Raw genomic sequence first — 18,464 nt, 5'->3', positions numbered from 1 at the left:
GAGAAAAGGTCATTTACTAGGTAAGAGCGCCCAACCAGCCGGTATCTGGGAGGCCATGGGTTCGATTCCAACATTTCATCTTTATCATAATTTATCTCTACATAATTTACTTTATAATTTAATTTATTGATACTAATCTATTCGCGTATCTTTTGTCTTGTTCCCAGTCCCTGGATTATGAAACAACCAGCTCTTACTCGCTGACTGTTAATGTCACCGATGGCTCGACGACAGTCTCTCAGCCGCTGACCATCAGTATCCGGGACGTCAATGATGCTCCGTCATTCACTGACGCACCTTATAGTGTGAGCGTGAATGAAAACGAGGTTGCAGGCGCAGTTTATACAGTCAGCGCTTCGGATCAAGATTCAGGTTAGTTCAAAAACAGGAAGGCTTTACATGCAGTAACTTGTGAGCCCCTCCCAGGGGGATGGGGGGTGGGGGTGGTCCATGTTCCCTTGTTCCACAAAAAAAATTCCTTGTGTTCCCTTTTTCCCTAAAAGTATTTTGTCGCTTTTTGTGATCCCTGTTTCCTAAAATGGCAGAAGCACAGCTTTCGTTCCCGTGTCCCCAGCTTTATTTTCCTTTTGTTCCCTTGTTCCCAATTATTTTACGGCCATGTTCCCTTGTTCCCTGAAACCCCTGGGGAGGGGCTCACTTGTCTTTGTATTCCTTGGGATTCTTCTGGCATTATACAGATTAATGCTAGCCCAGCTGATGTTGGTACACAATATCTTACAATAATGCAATGAACTAGAAAAATATACACATTGTTTATGCTTGCTTTTCTGTTTTTTTTTTTCGCCTGCCATTTGAAGCCTTTGAGAGCAGTTTTATGAATTCAAGTTTACGTCTTTGTTTTAGCATATCTGAATAATCTACAATCTGCTCGAAACCAGCTAGATCATGATGAGAAACGAATTTAAAGTGCATTCTCATTTCAGTGATATTCGCTGGTTTTTAGAAAACGATCGGTGAACTAATCGGTGTCAAATAAGGCCATACTATAGTTCAAGGACTGGTCTTTTGAGAACTCGACGAAAGAGAATCGAGGAAATAAGCCTTTTTGCTGAAATTTGAGAGGGCTGAGGAGACATAAAGACTTTTTCCTCTTGAGGTTGCGCATCTTGTAGTGTTTGTTTGTTTTCAGTGTTTAAGGAGGCTCGATGTAGTTTTTTTAGCCGAAGGGTGGTTGTTTTGAAAATTAAAATTATCTAGGAAGCTAATGTTCGATTTTTGCCAAAATACACCATAATGATCAAATATGACCAAATTTTAATTTTTTATCCGTCACTAAGTCACAAAGGTTACCATAGCAACGATTGACGTTTTCTTTTGTTCTCAAACAAGCTTGATTTTCTCGAAATCCAGATTGACTCTTGGTGTTTATTTTTTGATATGTTAAAGTTTAGTAGATTGACTAACTGTTGACGAAATTTTAGAAAAATTTGTAAGAGCGTTTTCAAGTAAATCAAGAATGAAATTTTCAGAAAAATACCGTTTTAATATAAAAAGGGTCTTTAAAATTGTTTCGTATTATTTGAGCACAGTTTTTCTCACTGAAATATAAATACTTACACCATCAAAGACCATTAACTAAAAGCGAAAGACTTTTTGCTTTAATTTGTTAAAATATATCGACTGCCGATTGTAGGAAATTATAAGAAAATACCAAAAACTTCATTCTTGATTTACTCCAAAACGCTCTTACAGATTTTCCTAAAATTTTGTGTACAGGTAGTCAATCTACTATACTTGAACATATCAAAAAATGAATACCAAGAGTCAATCTAGATTTCAAGAAAATCAAGCTTGTTTGAGAACAAAAGAAAACGTCAATGGTTGCTATGGTAACCTTTGTGACAAAGTGACGGGTAAAAAATTAAAATTTGGTCATATGTGATCATTATGGTGTATTTTGGCAAAAATCGAACATTGGCTTCCTAGATAATTTTAATTTTCAAAACAACCACCCTTCGGCTAAAAAAACTACGTCGAGCCTCCTTAAAGCACTCCCTCCGCGACTTATCTGAGCGTTTTAAATTTAAACTAGAGTCCAAATGTAAGTAACTGATCTAGCTTGGTTCTCTACAAGCAGCGACAACTGCTAAAAGTACAGAATCGTGATATTATGAAGGTCAGAGGCTCATTGCTAGGTTTAAATTTTTCAGTGTGCTTAGCCGGCAATATTAATTTCTCTATCGTTGTATGCTGTTTCGCAGTATGTTCATGATAGCGTGCCGAATGTGCCTCATCTTCCAGCAATAAACCACAGGGTTTAAAGAAGAATTAAGAAATATCAAAGTCCACGAGTAAATTGCAAACCTCTTCACAGTGATACCGGGGCCTTGGACGGTAGCGGCCACCAAAATGATAACACGAGGCAAATAACAAGCCAAAAACACGAGATATACGTAAAATAAACATACAGCAGATTTTCTAAGGCTCGCAAAATTCACCATGTTGCCATTCTGTGCTTCTTGCTGCACTTCTTGTATTTGGAGGGCTTGAATTTCGTTTTTATGGCGTTGTAAAACTAAATAAATCCTCCAATAGACTATTGTTGTAGCAAGGAGGCAGGCAACTCCAATAAGGGGGACAATTATAGAAATAACTCGAGGTTGAGAAAAATGCATTAAAGAAACGAATAAGCTAAACAGCCATATTGAAATTACCACAGCAACAACACGCTTGTGAGTCACAAGTTCCTGATATCTGAGATGAAGATGAATAGCCAAGAATCTGTCTACACTTATGGCCACAACAGTAAAGTACGAAGCTATAGCAAACAGTCTTACAGGGAAGAAAAAACCGTGGAAGGCCACGCAGTTTGGAATGTTTCGCTGTGACCATCTTACTAAAAGCGAGATGTAAAATGGTTCGCCTTGTAAACCAACACCAGCATCAGAAACTGCAAGACTCAGGAGCAGTGTTTTCAAAGGTTTTGGCAACGACGAATCTTTTCGTATCGCGTGGATTGTTACAATGTTCAACATGATAGCTGTGTAGGATAGAAAACTGTTTATGACACAGTTAGCGATGTAGGTCGAATAAAGGTTTTTAACTTCGGAGATTGTGGGCGAAATTTGCAGTAATGTTCCACAACTCAAATTCGTCATGTTATCGACTCGTAGAGGTCTTTCTGAGACACTGGAGAATTCTTTTTCAAATTTCTTCACCAAGAAAGCCGGCGGTTTCTTCAGATCTCGGCGTTACTTGCCCAAAACATTTCCTGATTAGAAATCATCATAAAACGTTAAAGATCATCAAAGTTTTGTAAAATATTTACAGAACTTGCGCTCTCCGATATTTTGATTACCGGCAGTCCCCGGAATAAAGATGAATTTTTGTCGATCAGTAATTTGAATAAAACCAAGACTTCTTGTAATTGTTTTCTTTAAACAGCGAATGAAAGTTGTAGTCTTCAGCCGAACTGTTGTAGTTGTCAGTCACAGGTAATATTAAAAACAATGCAAACCATCTGTAACTACTCGTGCAGGCGTCTAAAATTTGCACCGATTTGAATTTCTGGTAAAAGCTTTATAACGCCAGATTACAGGCAAACAGCCCAGCGAAAAAAAAATTATTTGAGCTTAGGAAATATGATCGATTAGAATAAACTGTAGTTTTGCACCAAAAACGTTGTGTAAAGAAAAACGTCATGTGTATTTTTTGTTATCTTTGGTTACGAGCAATAGAAAAAAACCATATTAATAAAACGTCATAAGAAGCGTCTTAAAAAGACGTTTATTTAAAATGTTTAATCGATATTAGATACCTATGAGACACCTGCTAGCAAAGTAATCCATAGAGGCTGACTCGTCCCCAGTAGTCTCTTATGCGAAAATTGCAAGACGCGAAGGATGATGGGAAGGAGGAAAGTCTCTCTCGCTTCATTCTCGTCCCCATAGCCCTTTCGTTTCTCTTAGCCGGCTGAGCCTTGGCACGAGGAAACGAAGGCCGGGCTCTGGGGACACAGGATTTCTAGTCCTAGATTCTAGGACTTCCGGTCTTCATGTATGCAGTCACGACGTTTCAAAAGAATGTATGAGATGGTCGTTACGTTTTCGACTCCCGTTTAGGAATTCTTTGTTCCAAACAACCAATCAAAAAAATTTGAATTAATTAAAAAATCCTGTGTCCCCAGAGCCCTCCGTTTTCTCGTGCCAAGCCGGCTAAGAGAAACGAAAGGGCTATTGGGACGAGAATGCTCTCGCTTCTCTTCTTCCTTTCCATGATTCCCTCCGTGTTCAGCAGTCGGCTCAAGACGGACTCAACAGACGACTGGGGACGAGTCAGCCACTCGTCCCACTCGTCAGCCAAAGAGGCCTTTCCAACCTCCCCCCGCGCGCTTCGCTTCCAGTTTTCTCCCTGTTTACTATTTGAGAGCTCTGTCCGTGGAGGATAGATGGTTCTTGAGAGAACTCGACGCTTATATACTTGTCTGGACAATAAGAAACGGAGAATCTTCGGTTGATGGCGCAGTGGTGAGAGCACTCGCCTCCCACCAGCGTGGCCCGGGTTCAAATTCCGGAACTGGCGTCACACGTGGGTTGAGTTTGTTGTTGGTAATCGTCCTCGCTCCGAGGGTTTTTCCCGGGTTGCTCGCGGTTATCCTCCCTCCACAAAAGCCAACACTTCTAAATTCCAATTCGATCAGGAATCTGAGGGCCACAGGTTTGTCAGTAACAAAACTGCCATGGGTAACCCTCGGTAAACAAAATTTATTTATTTATTTATTTTTTGTTAACTTACCTAAAACAACACTCCTTTCTCAGACTGTAGAAATTAACTGAGTATTTGCCCTTATTTCTAGGTGACTCCATCACTTTTCTACTCTCGGGCCCAGGAAGCGCTGACTTCTCCATCCATCCAACCAGCGGTATTGTGTCATTAAGGCAGGCGCTGGACTATGAATCTCTCTCGTCCTATCTCTTAACTGTCACTGCTTCTGACACAAACGGCGGTATGGCTCAAACCACACTCAATGTGACAGTTGTCAATCAAAATGACGGCCCCACCTTCGTTAGCGCACCATTTACGGCTCAAGTCGATGAAAACCTGGTCAGCGGTTCCACAGTCTTCAAGCATACTGCGACTGACCAAGACGCGAGTGACTCACTGACCTTTAGCATCGCGGGCACGAATTCTGGCCACTTCACTGTTTCATCGACTGGGCTCATAACAACAAACCAAGTTTTAGACTATGAGACGGTTAACACCTATTCTTTAAACATCTCTGTTTCTGACAGCACGGCTACTGTAACAGAAGCTTTAACAATCACTGTACGAGACACAAACGACGCGCCAGTTTTTGACAATGCCCCTTACACAGTCACAGTAGCCGAGAACAATGCCAGCGCTGTTGTGTACACTATCAGCGCCAGCGATGCGGACAGCGGTGACACACTGACATTTTTCCTGTCGGGGGTAGGCAGCGGCGATTTTTCCATCCTGTCATCTACTGGGTTGGTTTCGTTGAACACGGCGTTGGATTATGAACGGAAGTCCAGTTATGTTCTTAGCGTGATCGTTCGTGATGGAAACGGAGGGCAAGCGACATCTTCTTTGACTGTTACCGTTTCCGATGAGAATGATAGCCCAAGCTTTATTGGGACTCAGTACAGTGTGTCGCTGGATGAAGATGTACCTATAGGTACAATAGTGTTACAAGCATCCGCCATTGATGACGATTCTTCAGATACTCTGACATACAGCCTCTCTGGAACTAACAGCTCGGATTTCAGCATCGCTTCTAACACTGGTATCATCACCACTGCTGTTGCCCTTGACTACGAGTCAGTTAGCTCTTATTCCTTAACAGTTTCAGTCTCGGATGGTACAGACACAGTAACACAAGCTGCTACTATTAGCATCACTGATAAGAATGACGTCCCTAGCTTTGTAGCCGCGCCTTATGCCATCACTGTCGCTGAAAACACAACTACCAGCTCCCTGCTCACAGTAAGCGCCACTGACCAAGACACTGCAGACACCTTAAACTTTCTCCTCTTGGGGTCTGGTAGCGAATTGTTTTCGTTACACTCAACGTCTGGAGTGGTTACCTTGACAACAGCATTGGACTACGAAATAACGTCACTTTATACTCTAACTGTCCGTGTGTCTGACAATAATGGCGGAGTCGCGACCACTTCTCTGACTGTCACTGTCTCGGATGTTAACGACTCTCCCCAGTTTCTTGGCACGCCTTACTCTTCCACGGTCAGCGAGAATCTTCCTAGCGGAATTGACGTCATTAAAATTGCCGCTATCGATGCAGATGGTGATGCTTTGAGTTACAGCCTTTCAGGAACAAATAGCGGACATTTCCAGATTCACTCGTCTTCCGGTCTTGTTGAGACTACACAAGAACTGGACTACGAAACAATAAGCTCCTACTCTCTGGTCGTCAGCGTTAGCGACGGAACTGTTAATATCACTACAAGCTTAACAATCTCTGTTACAAACATCAATGATGCACCTTACGTCACCAACCTACCCGCCAACGTCACTGTTGTCGAGAATGACGTCACGGCAGCGGTGATTGACGTCAATGCAACAGATCCCGATGGCAACAATATTACCTATACCTTAAGCGGAACCGGAAGTGATGACTTTCTCATCAACTCCGCTACTGGGCGCATAACCTTAAACGCACCGCTGAACTATGAAGTGCAGGCGCTTTACTCGCTGACGGTGCGAGTGTCTGATGGGATAGGAGGCGTGGCTGCAGCGTCACTCACTGTCATAGCTGTCAATCAAAACGATCCGCCTGTGTTTTTAGGTGCTCCTTACACCACAAGCATAGAAGAAAGTTTGAATGCCGGAAGCACAGTTTATGAAGTGGCTATTTTTGACGAGGATAGCAGCGATACTTTGACATTTGCTTTATCAGGAACAAACAGTAACCATTTTGCAATTTCCGCCGCTGGTATCATAACAACAACTCAGGTACTCGATTATGAGACTTTTTCATCTTATACTCTCGTCATAACTGTCTCTGATGGCACAGCAAGTGTGAACACAACTTTAACAGTCAATGTTGTGGATACCAACGACTCGCCCCAGTTTACCAATGCTCCGTACACGGTCAGTGTTGACGAAAACGATGCCAGCGCTGCGGTGGTCAATGTGACTGCTGTAGACGTGGACAGCGGTGAGTCGTATTTTGATTCTTTCTCGCTTGTTTGAGGACTGAAAGATCGCCAATCATTTTTTGGGGGATTGAAATCAAATGTTTGTTTCTCCTTAGACATGATAACTTGTGTGCATAACTTGAGCGCAATATCGTTCTGTGAGAGTTATCTGTCTTTCCCAAGAGCACATTACAATGCGTCTGAACAGGCGAGACTCGAACCCGGACGGCTCAAGTCGAAATCCAACTATTCTCGTCCCCAGAATTACCTGCCCCTCTTATCTGGCGAGGCCTTTGCACGAGGAAAAGGTGGCTCTTGAAACACATGGTTTGATTGGCTAGATTTTAGTAATGGGAATTTAAAGGCTGATTTACACGGTACGATTTTGTCGCATGCGACAAGCTTACGACAAGCCTACGACAGTCGTAAGCGAGTTGTAGGTTTGATTTACACGACACAATTCGTGTCGTAGGCCTGTCGTAAGCATGTCGCAAGCATATCGCATGCGACAAAATCGTACCGTGTAAATCGGCCTTAAGGCAATCAACTCAACCGTTTTTAACTATCTGGTAACAAACGGATTTCTAAATGGTTAAAACGTTTGTTAAAATCTAGCAATCAAATTATGTGTCCCCAGAGACACCTTTTCCTCCTGCTAAGGCTTCCCCGGCTAAGAGGACTGGCGGCTCTCACACAGCGGTCAAACGCAAAAATGACGTCACCTCCGGTTTTCGGCGCCTCGAACTTTTCTGAGAATTTGTCTCGAAAGTGTGCAAACTTTTGTAGGAAATTGTTAAAGAAATGGTACGGTGAAAGAACAGTTCAAGCTGGGACACTCAGTGGAGATGAATTATCAAATTTCCAGTCCATAAGCGGCGTATAAACCTTAACTTTCCAGGGGCGGCGTTAACTTTTGGCTTTAAAGCGAAAGTTTTCGGAAAATTTAAGACTTTGTATGGAGAAGTTTGGCGGGAATTGCACAGTAACTGCGCACGCGCGCTGCGTTTGACCGCTGTGTGGGCGGCTCTGGGGATGAGAATAAAATCCAACACATTAATCATTTTCTATTATCGAATTTTCTTTACCAGGTCCAGCAGACACGCTCACCTTTTCACTGTACGGTGCTGGTAGCAGCTACTTCTCCATTCACTCAAACACGGGTGTAATCAGCCTTACGGAGGCATTAGACTATGAACAAGATTCCCAGATCATTTTGACAGTCCAGGTCAAGGATAGCCGCGGTGGACTGGCCACAACAAGTCTGACTGTGAACGTGAATGATGGGAACGACACACCTGATTTCCAGGGCACTCCCTTTAGCACCTCGGTCAGTGAAAATCTCCCTGTCAGTGCCAGTGTGCTTCAAATCACAGCTACCGACCAAGATAGTAACGATACACTCGTTTACGCGCTATCAGGAACTAACAGCTCTTATTTCCAGATCTCTTCATCTACCGGGTTGATTTTGACCGCGCACGAACTGGACTACGAAGTCCTGAACTACTATTCGCTAACCGTGAGCGTTAGCGACGGCAGCATGACAGTGAGTCAACCGCTGACCATCACCATCACTGACGCCAACGATTCACCGACTTTTTCAGACGCGCCGTATTCAGTACAAATTAACGAAAACGATATCTCCGCTTTGGCTTTCACGGTGAACGCTACCGATCCCGATAACGACACACTACATTTCACGCTTTCAGGATCACGAAGCTCACACTTCACGATCCACTCATTGACCGGTCTTGTTACTTTAACCCAAGCCCTGAACTATGAAGATGTAGCGATTTATGTTTTAACGCTCACTGTTTCCGATTCAGAAGGTGGTGTTAACGTTACGACTCTCACCGTGGAAGTCATCGATATAAATGACGTACCTTCGTTTATAAATTCTCCATTCAGCGCAGATATCCATGAAAACATTGACATTGGTACACTAGTTACTCAAACCTCCGCTACGGATCAAGACGTTAATTCCACTCTTACCTATACACTATCTGGAACAAACAGCTCTGACTTTGCGATCTCTAACACAGGCATCATATCTACCACCAGCGAAATCAACTTTGAAAGCTGCACTTCATACTCTTTGACTATCTCAGTTTCGGACGGCACAACGACCGTCACTACCCCTCTGACAATAACAGTCAGTGATGTGAACGACCCTCCAGTGTTTTCAAATGCATCTTATTCTTTGACAGTAAACGAAGGCACCGCATCTTCTGTCAGTGTCTTGCAAGTCTCTGCCAGCGATCAAGATGGTGATAGCATTGTGTACTCTTTCGTTGGAATAACCACTTCTGATTTTACTATAAACAGTGTAAATGGCGTTGTGAGCACTGCTGTGGATCTCGATTACGAAGAAACCCCTTCTTATGTCCTTACTGTGCAAGCGGATGACGGAAACGACGGTAAAACGCTGTCTAGTTTCACAATTACAGTCACCGATCTTAATGATGAAGTGCCTTCATTCAACAGCGCTTCTTACAACGGTCACGTGACAGAAAACGTCGTGATTGGTTCCTCTGTCATGACCGTGACGGCCTCGGACGGAGATGCCGCTGACAGCTCGCTGGCGTACGCGCTATCGGGTACCAACAGTTCACACTTCACCGTAACGAGCAGCGGGTTGATACAAACCGGAAGTGATATTGACTACGAGTCAGTTCAAGGCTACTCGCTGACTCTTACAGCAACAGACAGCTTTAATAACACAGGCACGACCACTATAATAATTACGGTGATTAACGAGGTTGATAATGATCCAGTGTTCAGCAGTGCGTCGTTCAGTGCTAATGTGTCTGAGGACGTTAGTCCTGGTACGAGTGTTGTGAGGATAATAGCGAGTGACGCGGATCTTGGAGATGCTGTTACGTACGCTTTGTCAGGTGAGGTTTTTTGTCGACTGTTTGTTTGGGACACTATATACTGTCGTGGCGTAAGAATAATTTAATAGGTCCGCAGAGCAAACATGCGTCTATTGTTATAGGCATTATGCCAATGGCTCTGTAAAGGCATGGCTAAACTACGAAACATCGTTGCAGAAACATTGTTTCTTGTCATGTTTCATTCATCCTCATTCACTCCTATTGGTGGAATATAAGTGTCTAGGTGGCTTAATTAGGAAAACGTTTGAACGCTGCTTTCGTGGCGGCTAAACTGAGAAACATATGTTTCAGGAGCAAAATTTCTGTCCGGGAAGCAAAAATGTTTAAGACCTGAGGCAAAAACATTTTCTTGCTTCCGAGGGGCAAAATTTGTTCCGGCAACAAAGTCTCTTTTCAATAAATGGTAAGGAAAACTAAAATTTGTGTTTTAACGACTTAAACAGTTTCATTTGGCCTCGCCATTGATGCTGATGCGTCCTGTAAATATTTCCACTTTTTATTGTTAATTCTTGAGTTTTTTTTAAAAAAAAGGAGGAATATTGTAAATTTAACATAAATTTCTTAAGTTTATCGTTAAAACGCGAAGTTTTCTATATTACGTAGAGAAACTAGGAATCCATCTCAATCTTTCTCAATTTTAGCCGTCCTTGTTCCTTTGGTTTGCCTTTTCGTTTTGATCTTGTGATATTTTTATTTTGACACAGGTGCGGACAGTGTCAACTTCACTGTTAATGAGAACACTGGAGTTATTTCCACCAATGCTCTTCTGGACCGTGAATCTCAGGACGTTTATTCCTTTACTATCAGCGCTACGGATTCTGGGCGTCGCAACTCATTGGCTACTGTTAACATCAGTGTCAGTGACTTCAATGATAACAGTCCCGTATGTGGAGAGGCCGTGTACGCAGCCTCAATAGCGGAAAGCGTGGCTGTTTCTACTTCAGTGTTAAGCGTTTCATGTCCTGACTTGGATATCAGTTCAAATGGAGAGGTTTGTTGACCAGTTATATTCCCTAAGCGTGCATAAAAATCTCATTTTTAGATGAAAGTCAGTGCATTGTTATGCAGACAGACACAATGAATAGCAAAGTTAGTATCATAAGGTTTGTATCACCCTACTTAGTTAGGTATTCCTTGCCGCAAAATGGTAAAATAGTAGCGGCCAAATTTAAACTTCCCGCTTGTTTTTGCGGTTTCGTTAAACAACTTTTGTTACTGTCAGACACTGAACTATACGCTTTAGCTACGGAAGCCTACAATTGGTGCCGTACCTACGTGTGTTTAGATATATTCTTTTTTCAGCTAAATGTCGTCGAAAAGTACTCTGGACTCACCTTTCCAGATTACTCTCGAAACAAGCGTTACAGCGTATTTCGTGCGATAAGCCTAAGAACAAAGTATCGCAGCGCTAAAATCATGCAAATAAAACTGAGGGAATTATTTTCTTTCAAATGCAGCAACTAAACGACCCAGGCAAAACGTTTAAGACGGAATCCACTAGGAAGTCGAGTAATATTTATTAAAGTTGGACAAAAATCAAGTACCAGAATAATTTAAATCCTATTGCGTTATTTCCTACCCTTAATAAAAGGTAAAGATGTAAGTAATTATCCGTGATAACACCAACAACAATTTCTTATCAGAGTCTGAGAAAATGAATTTCAAAGTTCACAAGGTATAGGCAAAATCTCACGTGTAGCCATTTTGGAAATTCGTCTTAAGCGATTCAGTGGAATTCAGCGGAACTTCGAAATTTGTTTTCGATGTTTGGTGTTGTTAGAAAAGATTTCTTTTGATAAGATATTTGAAGCAGTAACAAAAAAGTTTGCAATAAGGTGGAAATAATTCTGGTACAACAATTTCTTGTCAGAGTCTGAGAAAATGATATTCAAAGTTCACAAGCTATGGGCAAAAGCTCACATCTTTTAAGCGATTCATGAGAATTCAGTGGAACTTCGAAATTTGTTTTCGATGTTTGGTGTTGTTAGAAAAGATTTCTTTCGATAAGATATTTGAAGCAGTAACACAAAAGCTTGCAATCAGGTGTAAATAGTTTTGGTACATAATTTTGTCCAATAAATACTCGAAGTCCTGGCGGATTTCCTCTTAATTAGCAGTACAATAGCTCTGCACTTGCCTTTTTCATCTTTGTACATTTCTTAGCCATCCTTTGCCCAACAAGACCCAACAACAACAACAAATCAAAGTGGCTATGAGCCACTGAACTCGGAAAATTAATTATGAACCAAGAATAAAAATCAGCCAACTTTTACAAAGATTTGTCATTACAAATCTTTTTGAACTTTTCACGCTTCAGTTAACTCCACTCAACGCATAGCATCCAAAAAAGACACAAAAATTGAAGAATCACTTCAACACTTCGGCGAAAGTTTGGCACGACTATGGTGGAACCCCGATTTTACGATATGGTAAACGCAAAGAAAAGTGTATCTTTTCGGATACTCTAGCTAGACATTCAAACTTCAGAAAATGTTAGGAAACAAAATATTATTAACCGAATTTACGAGCCGCTGTTGCCTTCTCGAAAATCGTAGCTGGCCTTTTTTCGTACCCAAAACAACATTTTTCTCTCTCCGAAAACAGCAGGCATTACTTTTCCCATGTCACGAAAGTTTGAGCTAAAGAAATATTCAGTTTTTCATTACACTTTAATCCCAAAATCGTAGACGATTATAGGTCTTCCGAACAGATATTCACCGAAACGGTCTGTTGGGTGCCCCTAGCTTAATACGAGCTATTTTTCCGCCGAAAATTCACGGTAAACTTCTGTAGAAATAGCCAGCCTCGCCTTTTTTGTCGTTGATCCAAGTTCGGAAGTTGCATTATTAATCGGGCGTGGCCGATTTATAGTTTACCCTTTGGTCGTCCTAGACGATAGTCTCCTGTCGGGTAAAAATGACGGGGATAGCCTGGGCCAATCGATTTCATTTCAGTTTTGACAGTAAATCGTTGTAGGAACACTGAGTCGACTTTTGGGCTAATCTGCAATCTGGTTCTCTTCTTTGCTTCAGCGGGAGGACAGAGAAAAAAGCTTAAGGGGTAAAGTACTAATAATCACCATTGTGAAACTGTAGTTGCTTTGACAAGTTGAAGCTATTTTTGTAAATAAAAGGGGTAACGTCATTCATTTCACGCAATGTTTTTGTGGGAAACTTTGAAACTAGACGCTTTGCTGGTTTCTACAAATAGCAGTGTGATCTGGCGGTACATTTTTTTGAGGCGGACTCCACTTTAAAACTATTTTTTATATATTTAGCAAGAAGTATGTCGATTTTCATTTCCGCACAGTTGGGCGTCAAAGTCGCCTGTCACAAAGAGTAGAATGTTTGCACAACATGTTTTGGATATATTTTAGATTTGACTAGTGACGTTAGTAAGACACTTCTCAAGACGTCAGCAAAACATTGGCAATGTACAGTATTGGTGTGAACTTGAATGGAATTTTTTTACGAGATCAGTAAAGCTATCGAATGAAAAGATGACTTGAAAATGAAAACTTCGAATAATTATAATTAAATACCAATTGAATTTTAGATGAGAAATTCCGGAATTGACATCTGTGTTCAAAATAGGAATTTTTGTACAACTTTAAGTTCCGAAAAAAAGACCACATGTTTTGTAAAACTCACAGACAAACATGATCAGGAAAACAAAACAGGCCAATGGGTTTTATTCACGAAAATACAACTTTCTTAAGAAAGAGTTTGTAAACAAGACAATGGAATCGAATTACATTTCACACGAAATTTGCATACATTTGAACTTGCAAAAAAGAAGTATCTCTGCCGAGACATAATAGCGAGACCTTACATTAATAATTATTGCATTCTGATCTGATTGTTATTTTTTATGCATTAACTATTTGAAAGTGGTTCTCATCGATGAAAACAAAACGGTTTTTCATTCACTGCTTGAAGTATTTATAGACGTGAAAACATTCGCTTAATCAAATTACATTCTGCACGAAATATTTTGTATCCATTTGTCCCGAAACTTTGAGGAAATTGAAATCTTTGTGGACAGTACTGCATAAAAGCAGTTCATAGAATTGAATAAAAAGATAAGAACCATTTTGATAAAGGAAATTTTAAAACTTTATTTTGGCTCATTTTGACGAAATTCAGGATTTTCAAAGACTGCCAGTAAACGGCTGTATCTTGTCTGTCTCAAACGATTTTGCTACGGTTTCGAACGAGCTAATTTTTCAACATGATATCATGGTAGCGGGCAGAAGTCGGTTCGTTCTGAATTTTTCAATACGGTATACAAGTTACAGGTCAATATACAGACCCTATGTACAGTAAAAAACGTTTTGGGAACAAAACCATTGTGAACTTATTTTCTATGTTGATCAGTAAAAATCCTTAGTACGACATGGGGTTTGTTATCAAGTTCGTTAGTACGTTAATACTGCAAGGTGTATAACCTCAGAGAATTATTATCAAGTATGTTTTGTTTTATTAGCTGTTTATACTTAAGGTCTTGGTATGGGAGATCTGTTATTATCTGATTGCTTGGCACAGATTAGTACGATACTGAATTGGTTAGGAAATGTAAACAAACACTAAATTGAATGAGAGTAGAAAGGGAGGGACAGGTGGGGGTGAAAGGCTAAGGAGATGGAAAGGGAGGGAGAATTAAAATCCATGCTTGGTTATATCACGCAACCTTTGACTTCTGTTGTTTTCTCACAAGAACAAAATTTAAGGTGGGTTTCTACCTGAATTTGAATGGAACTTTAAGAGATTTAAAGAAGGGATTGAAGAAAAGAATGGAAACACCTCCAAACAGTTGACCCCCTCGCAAGAGCACTCCGGGTTGTCAGGAGACTGTTTGGTGTCCGTCGAGTTTGATCGTAGCACGAGTCAAGTTCGAGCCCGAGTCAACTTCGAGTCACGAGTCAACTTCGAGTCAAGTTAAATTTCTTTTTTTTTTGCAGTTTTATTTTTAATTGCTGTGTGAAAATTATATACGTACCGGAGGTATAAGAACAGCAAGATTTGAGTCATTTGACCTCTTCTTTCAGTTTCACTGTCGATTGCGACAGTTTAGTCCTGCATTTGTTCGCAACTGCTTTTCAAACGTTCCTCGGCATTCATAATAGATTTTCCTCACAGATTCCTACCTGTCTTAATTACAGACAGCTGAGGCAGAGGTTCCATTTCAACAAGAAAGCGTGAAAATTGACGTGAAGTTCAAAAATATTAGCCCTTCTTCAGCTTCTTGACTCGAGCGCCATCTTGTTTTATCCACAGGGATCCCATACAAGAAATGAAAGGGTGACCCTATTGGGCGGAATGGAGGAATGACGGAACGGCACGGCGGAATGGCGGAATATCCTTAAACGCGGAATGACGGAAAATCCTAAAACGCGGAATGACGGAATATCCTAAAACGCGGAATTGTGAAACATTAAAAAAAGAAGCAACAACAGCAACAAAAACAAACAAACAAAAGGACTGCTAACTTTCTCAGACGACGATTAAGGCTAAGAATGTCGCTAAGAATGATTCAGGTACTTTAACTTGTGGATATTCGTCGCTGTGACAGAAAAGCCAACTTGTTTACAGCGGCTGCTAGCAGTAGAAAACCAGAAAACAGTAAAGATAACCCATAGACGAAGGGTTCTTTATATATCTTCTTAATCCTTCGAAGGATACTCAAGTGATCGAGGGAGGATTTCGTTATTTTACAGAGTTCTTGTCCCGCTCGAGACAATGAACGTATAAAGCCGAAGTACGCTAACAAAGCCGTTAAAAAGAAAACGAAAGGGCCTGAAATTAACTGAGTTTGTACCGAGAAATTAAAAAAAAAGGAAATCCACAACAAGGGGTTTCCAGATGGTCACCCATCCAAGTACTAACCCCGCCCAACAGGGCTTAACTTTGGCGATCGGATGAGAACCGTTGTTTTCCATGTGGTATCAGAAAGAGCGCGTAAATCAGCTTATAACAGTGTAAATCCACTTAAATCATCGTTCAAAAGATCCATTATAACCAGGTGTTTCTGTTCTTTATTTGCATGACTCTTGTAAGTCTTTGCTTCGTCTGGGACTGATACCACAAGGAAAGCACTGGTTCTCGTCTGATCGCCAAAGTTAAGCTCTGTTGGGCGGGGTTAGTACTTGGATGGGTGACCATCTGGAAACCCCTTGTTGTGGATTTCCTTTTTTTTTTAATTTCTCGGTACAAACTCAGTTAATTTCAGGCCCTTTCGTTTCCTTTTTAACGGCTTTGTTAGCGTACTTCGGCTTTATACGTTCATTGTCTCGAGCGGGACAAGAACTCTGTAAAATAACGAAATCCTCCCTCGATCACTTGAGTATCCTTCGAAGGATTAAGAAGATATATAAAGAACCCTTCGTCTATGGGTTATCTTTACTGTTTTCTGGTTTTCTACTGCTAGCAGCCGCTGTAAACAAGTTGGCTTTTCTGTCACAGCGACGAATATCCACAAGTTAAAGTACCTGAATCATTCTTAGCGACATTCTTAGCCTTAATCGTCGTCTGAGAAAGTTAGCAGTCCTTTTGTTTGTTTGTTTTTGTTGCTGTTGTTGCTTCTTTTTTTAATGTTTCACAATTCCGCGTTTTAGGATATTCCGTCATTCCGCGTTTTAGGATTTTCCGTCATTCCGCGTTTAAGGATATTCCGCCATTCCGCCGTGCCGTTCCGTCATTCCTCCATTCCGCCCAATAGGGTCACCCTTTCATTTCTTGTATGGGATCCCTGTGGATAAAACAAGATGGCGCTCGAGTCAAGAAGCTGAAGAAGGGCTAATATTTTTGAACTTCACGTCAATTTTCACGCTTTCTTGTTGAAATGGAACCTCTGCCTCAGCTGTCTGTAATTAATACAGGTAGGAATCTGTGAGGAAAATCTATTATGAATGCCGAGGAACGTTTGAAAAGCAGTTGCGAACAAATGCAGGACTAAACTGTCGCAATCGACAGTGAAACTGAAAGAAGAGGTCAAATGACTCAAATCTTGCTGTTCTTATACCTCCGGTACGTATATAATTTTCACACAGCAAAAAAAAAAACTGCAAAAAAAAAAAAAACTTGACTCGAAGTTGACTCGTGACTCGAAGTTGACTCGGGCTCGAACTTGACTCGTGCTAGTCAAACTCGTGTCCGTCCACCAATCTTTAATTCAAATTCAAATTTTAAAATCACATTAAATCTCCAATATTTCTTATTTGTCTAAATTTTACTTATCCTTTGAGAAAAACTATCGCCTCCCAGACATCCCCCCAAATCGTCCAAAAATTAACAAAATACTGCAAAAATTAGGGGTGGTCCACAGGGGTGGTCCATGGACCGGGTCCACAAGGTGGTCCATGGACCGGGTCCACAGGGGTGGTCCATGGACCCGGGTCCATGTTTTGTATACGTCCTACTTATCCCATATATATTTGTTTTGCAGTATTTTGTTAATTTTTGGACGATTTGGGGGGATGTCTGGGAGGCGATAGTTTTTCTCAAAGGATAAGTAAAATTTAGACAAATAAGAAATATTGGAGATTTAATGTGATTTTAAAATTTGAATTTGAAGTTAAAGATTGGTGGACGGACACCGAGTTTGATCGTAGCACGAGTCAGGACGTATACAAAACATGGACCCGGGTCCATGGACCACCCCTGTGGACCCGGTCCATGGACCACCTTGTGGACCCGGTCCATGGACCACCCCTGTGGACCACCCCTAATTTTCGAAAGAAAATCAAAGTGTAGAATGGGGACAGGGTATAAATTGATGGCAGGTACTAAAACACAAAACAACGAAATGAAACCACCGAAAAGAAACGACCAAAAAAAGGTAGACCACCAAAACGATCAAAACGAAACTGCCGAAACAACCGAAACGGCCGAAAGAGTGGCATAGACAACAAGACAAAATCACCGAAACAAGCAAAACCTTTACCATTATTGAAAGCTAACCGTAAACAGGCTAACCAGAGTGTTAGTTAGGCTGACCAGAGTGCTATTCAGCCTAAAACCGGAGAGCACCTTCCATGCCTTCCACTCCGGTTGGCCACTCCAGTTAGCCTAAATAGCACTTCGGTTAGCCTGAATAATGCTCAGGTTAGCCTGTTTACGGTTAGCTTTCGCTAATGGTAATGGGTTTTAGTGATTTTGTTTCATTTCGCTTGTTTCAACCCTTTCCGGCGTTTGGTTTTGGTCGTTTCGGTGGTTTCGCTAATTTTGTTTCGGTCTTTTCGGTGGTTTCATTTCGTTGTTTTGTGTTTTAGTACCTGCCATAAATTTATACCCTGTCCCCATTCTACACTTTGATTTTCTTTCGAAAATTAGGGGTGGTCCACAGGGGTGGTCCATGGACCGGGTCCACAAGGTGGTCCATGGACCGGGTCCACAGGGGTGGTCCATGGACCCGGGTCCATGTTTTGTATACGTCCGGA

At 41.3% G+C, this 18,464-nt stretch overlaps 2 protein-coding genes and 2 pseudogenes across 2 annotated transcripts in view; 2 read left to right on the top strand and 2 right to left on the bottom strand.

The window, feature by feature from the left end:
- LOC144628268 (protocadherin Fat 4-like) overlaps positions 1 to 18,464 on the top strand; it is a 59,178-nt gene that overhangs the window by 11,250 nt on the left and 29,464 nt on the right. Inside the window, exons 7-10 of the mRNA XM_078486336.1 lie at positions 168 to 372; positions 4,817 to 7,156; positions 8,225 to 10,027; positions 10,732 to 11,018. Coding sequence (XP_078342462.1) covers positions 168 to 372; positions 4,817 to 7,156; positions 8,225 to 10,027; positions 10,732 to 11,018 — 4,635 coding nt within the window. The remainder of the gene's footprint in view (positions 1 to 167; positions 373 to 4,816; positions 7,157 to 8,224; positions 10,028 to 10,731; positions 11,019 to 18,464) is intronic.
- LOC144628352 (adenosine receptor A2b-like) lies at positions 2,199 to 3,303 on the bottom strand. The gene has a single exon (XM_078486452.1). The coding sequence runs from the start codon at positions 3,117 to 3,119 to the stop codon at positions 2,199 to 2,201; it is 921 nt and encodes a 306-aa protein (XP_078342578.1). The 5' UTR covers positions 3,120 to 3,303.
- LOC144629368 (5S ribosomal RNA) lies at positions 15,863 to 15,982 on the bottom strand (annotated as a pseudogene).
- LOC144629369 (5S ribosomal RNA) lies at positions 16,098 to 16,213 on the top strand (annotated as a pseudogene).

This window comes from Oculina patagonica, chromosome 10, assembly GCF_052425735.1.
Source record: "Oculina patagonica isolate OP01 chromosome 10, crgOcupat, whole genome shotgun sequence".
Taxonomy (NCBI): domain Eukaryota; kingdom Metazoa; phylum Cnidaria; class Anthozoa; order Scleractinia; family Oculinidae; genus Oculina; species Oculina patagonica.
This window is presented reverse-complemented; position numbering and strand designations above follow the sequence as displayed.

Bases quoted from the DNA above. Each gene is read 5' to 3' on its own strand.
- LOC144628352 (XM_078486452.1), bottom strand. From the start codon at position 3,119: ATGACGAATTTGAGTTGTGGAACATTACTGCAAATTTCGCCCACAATC.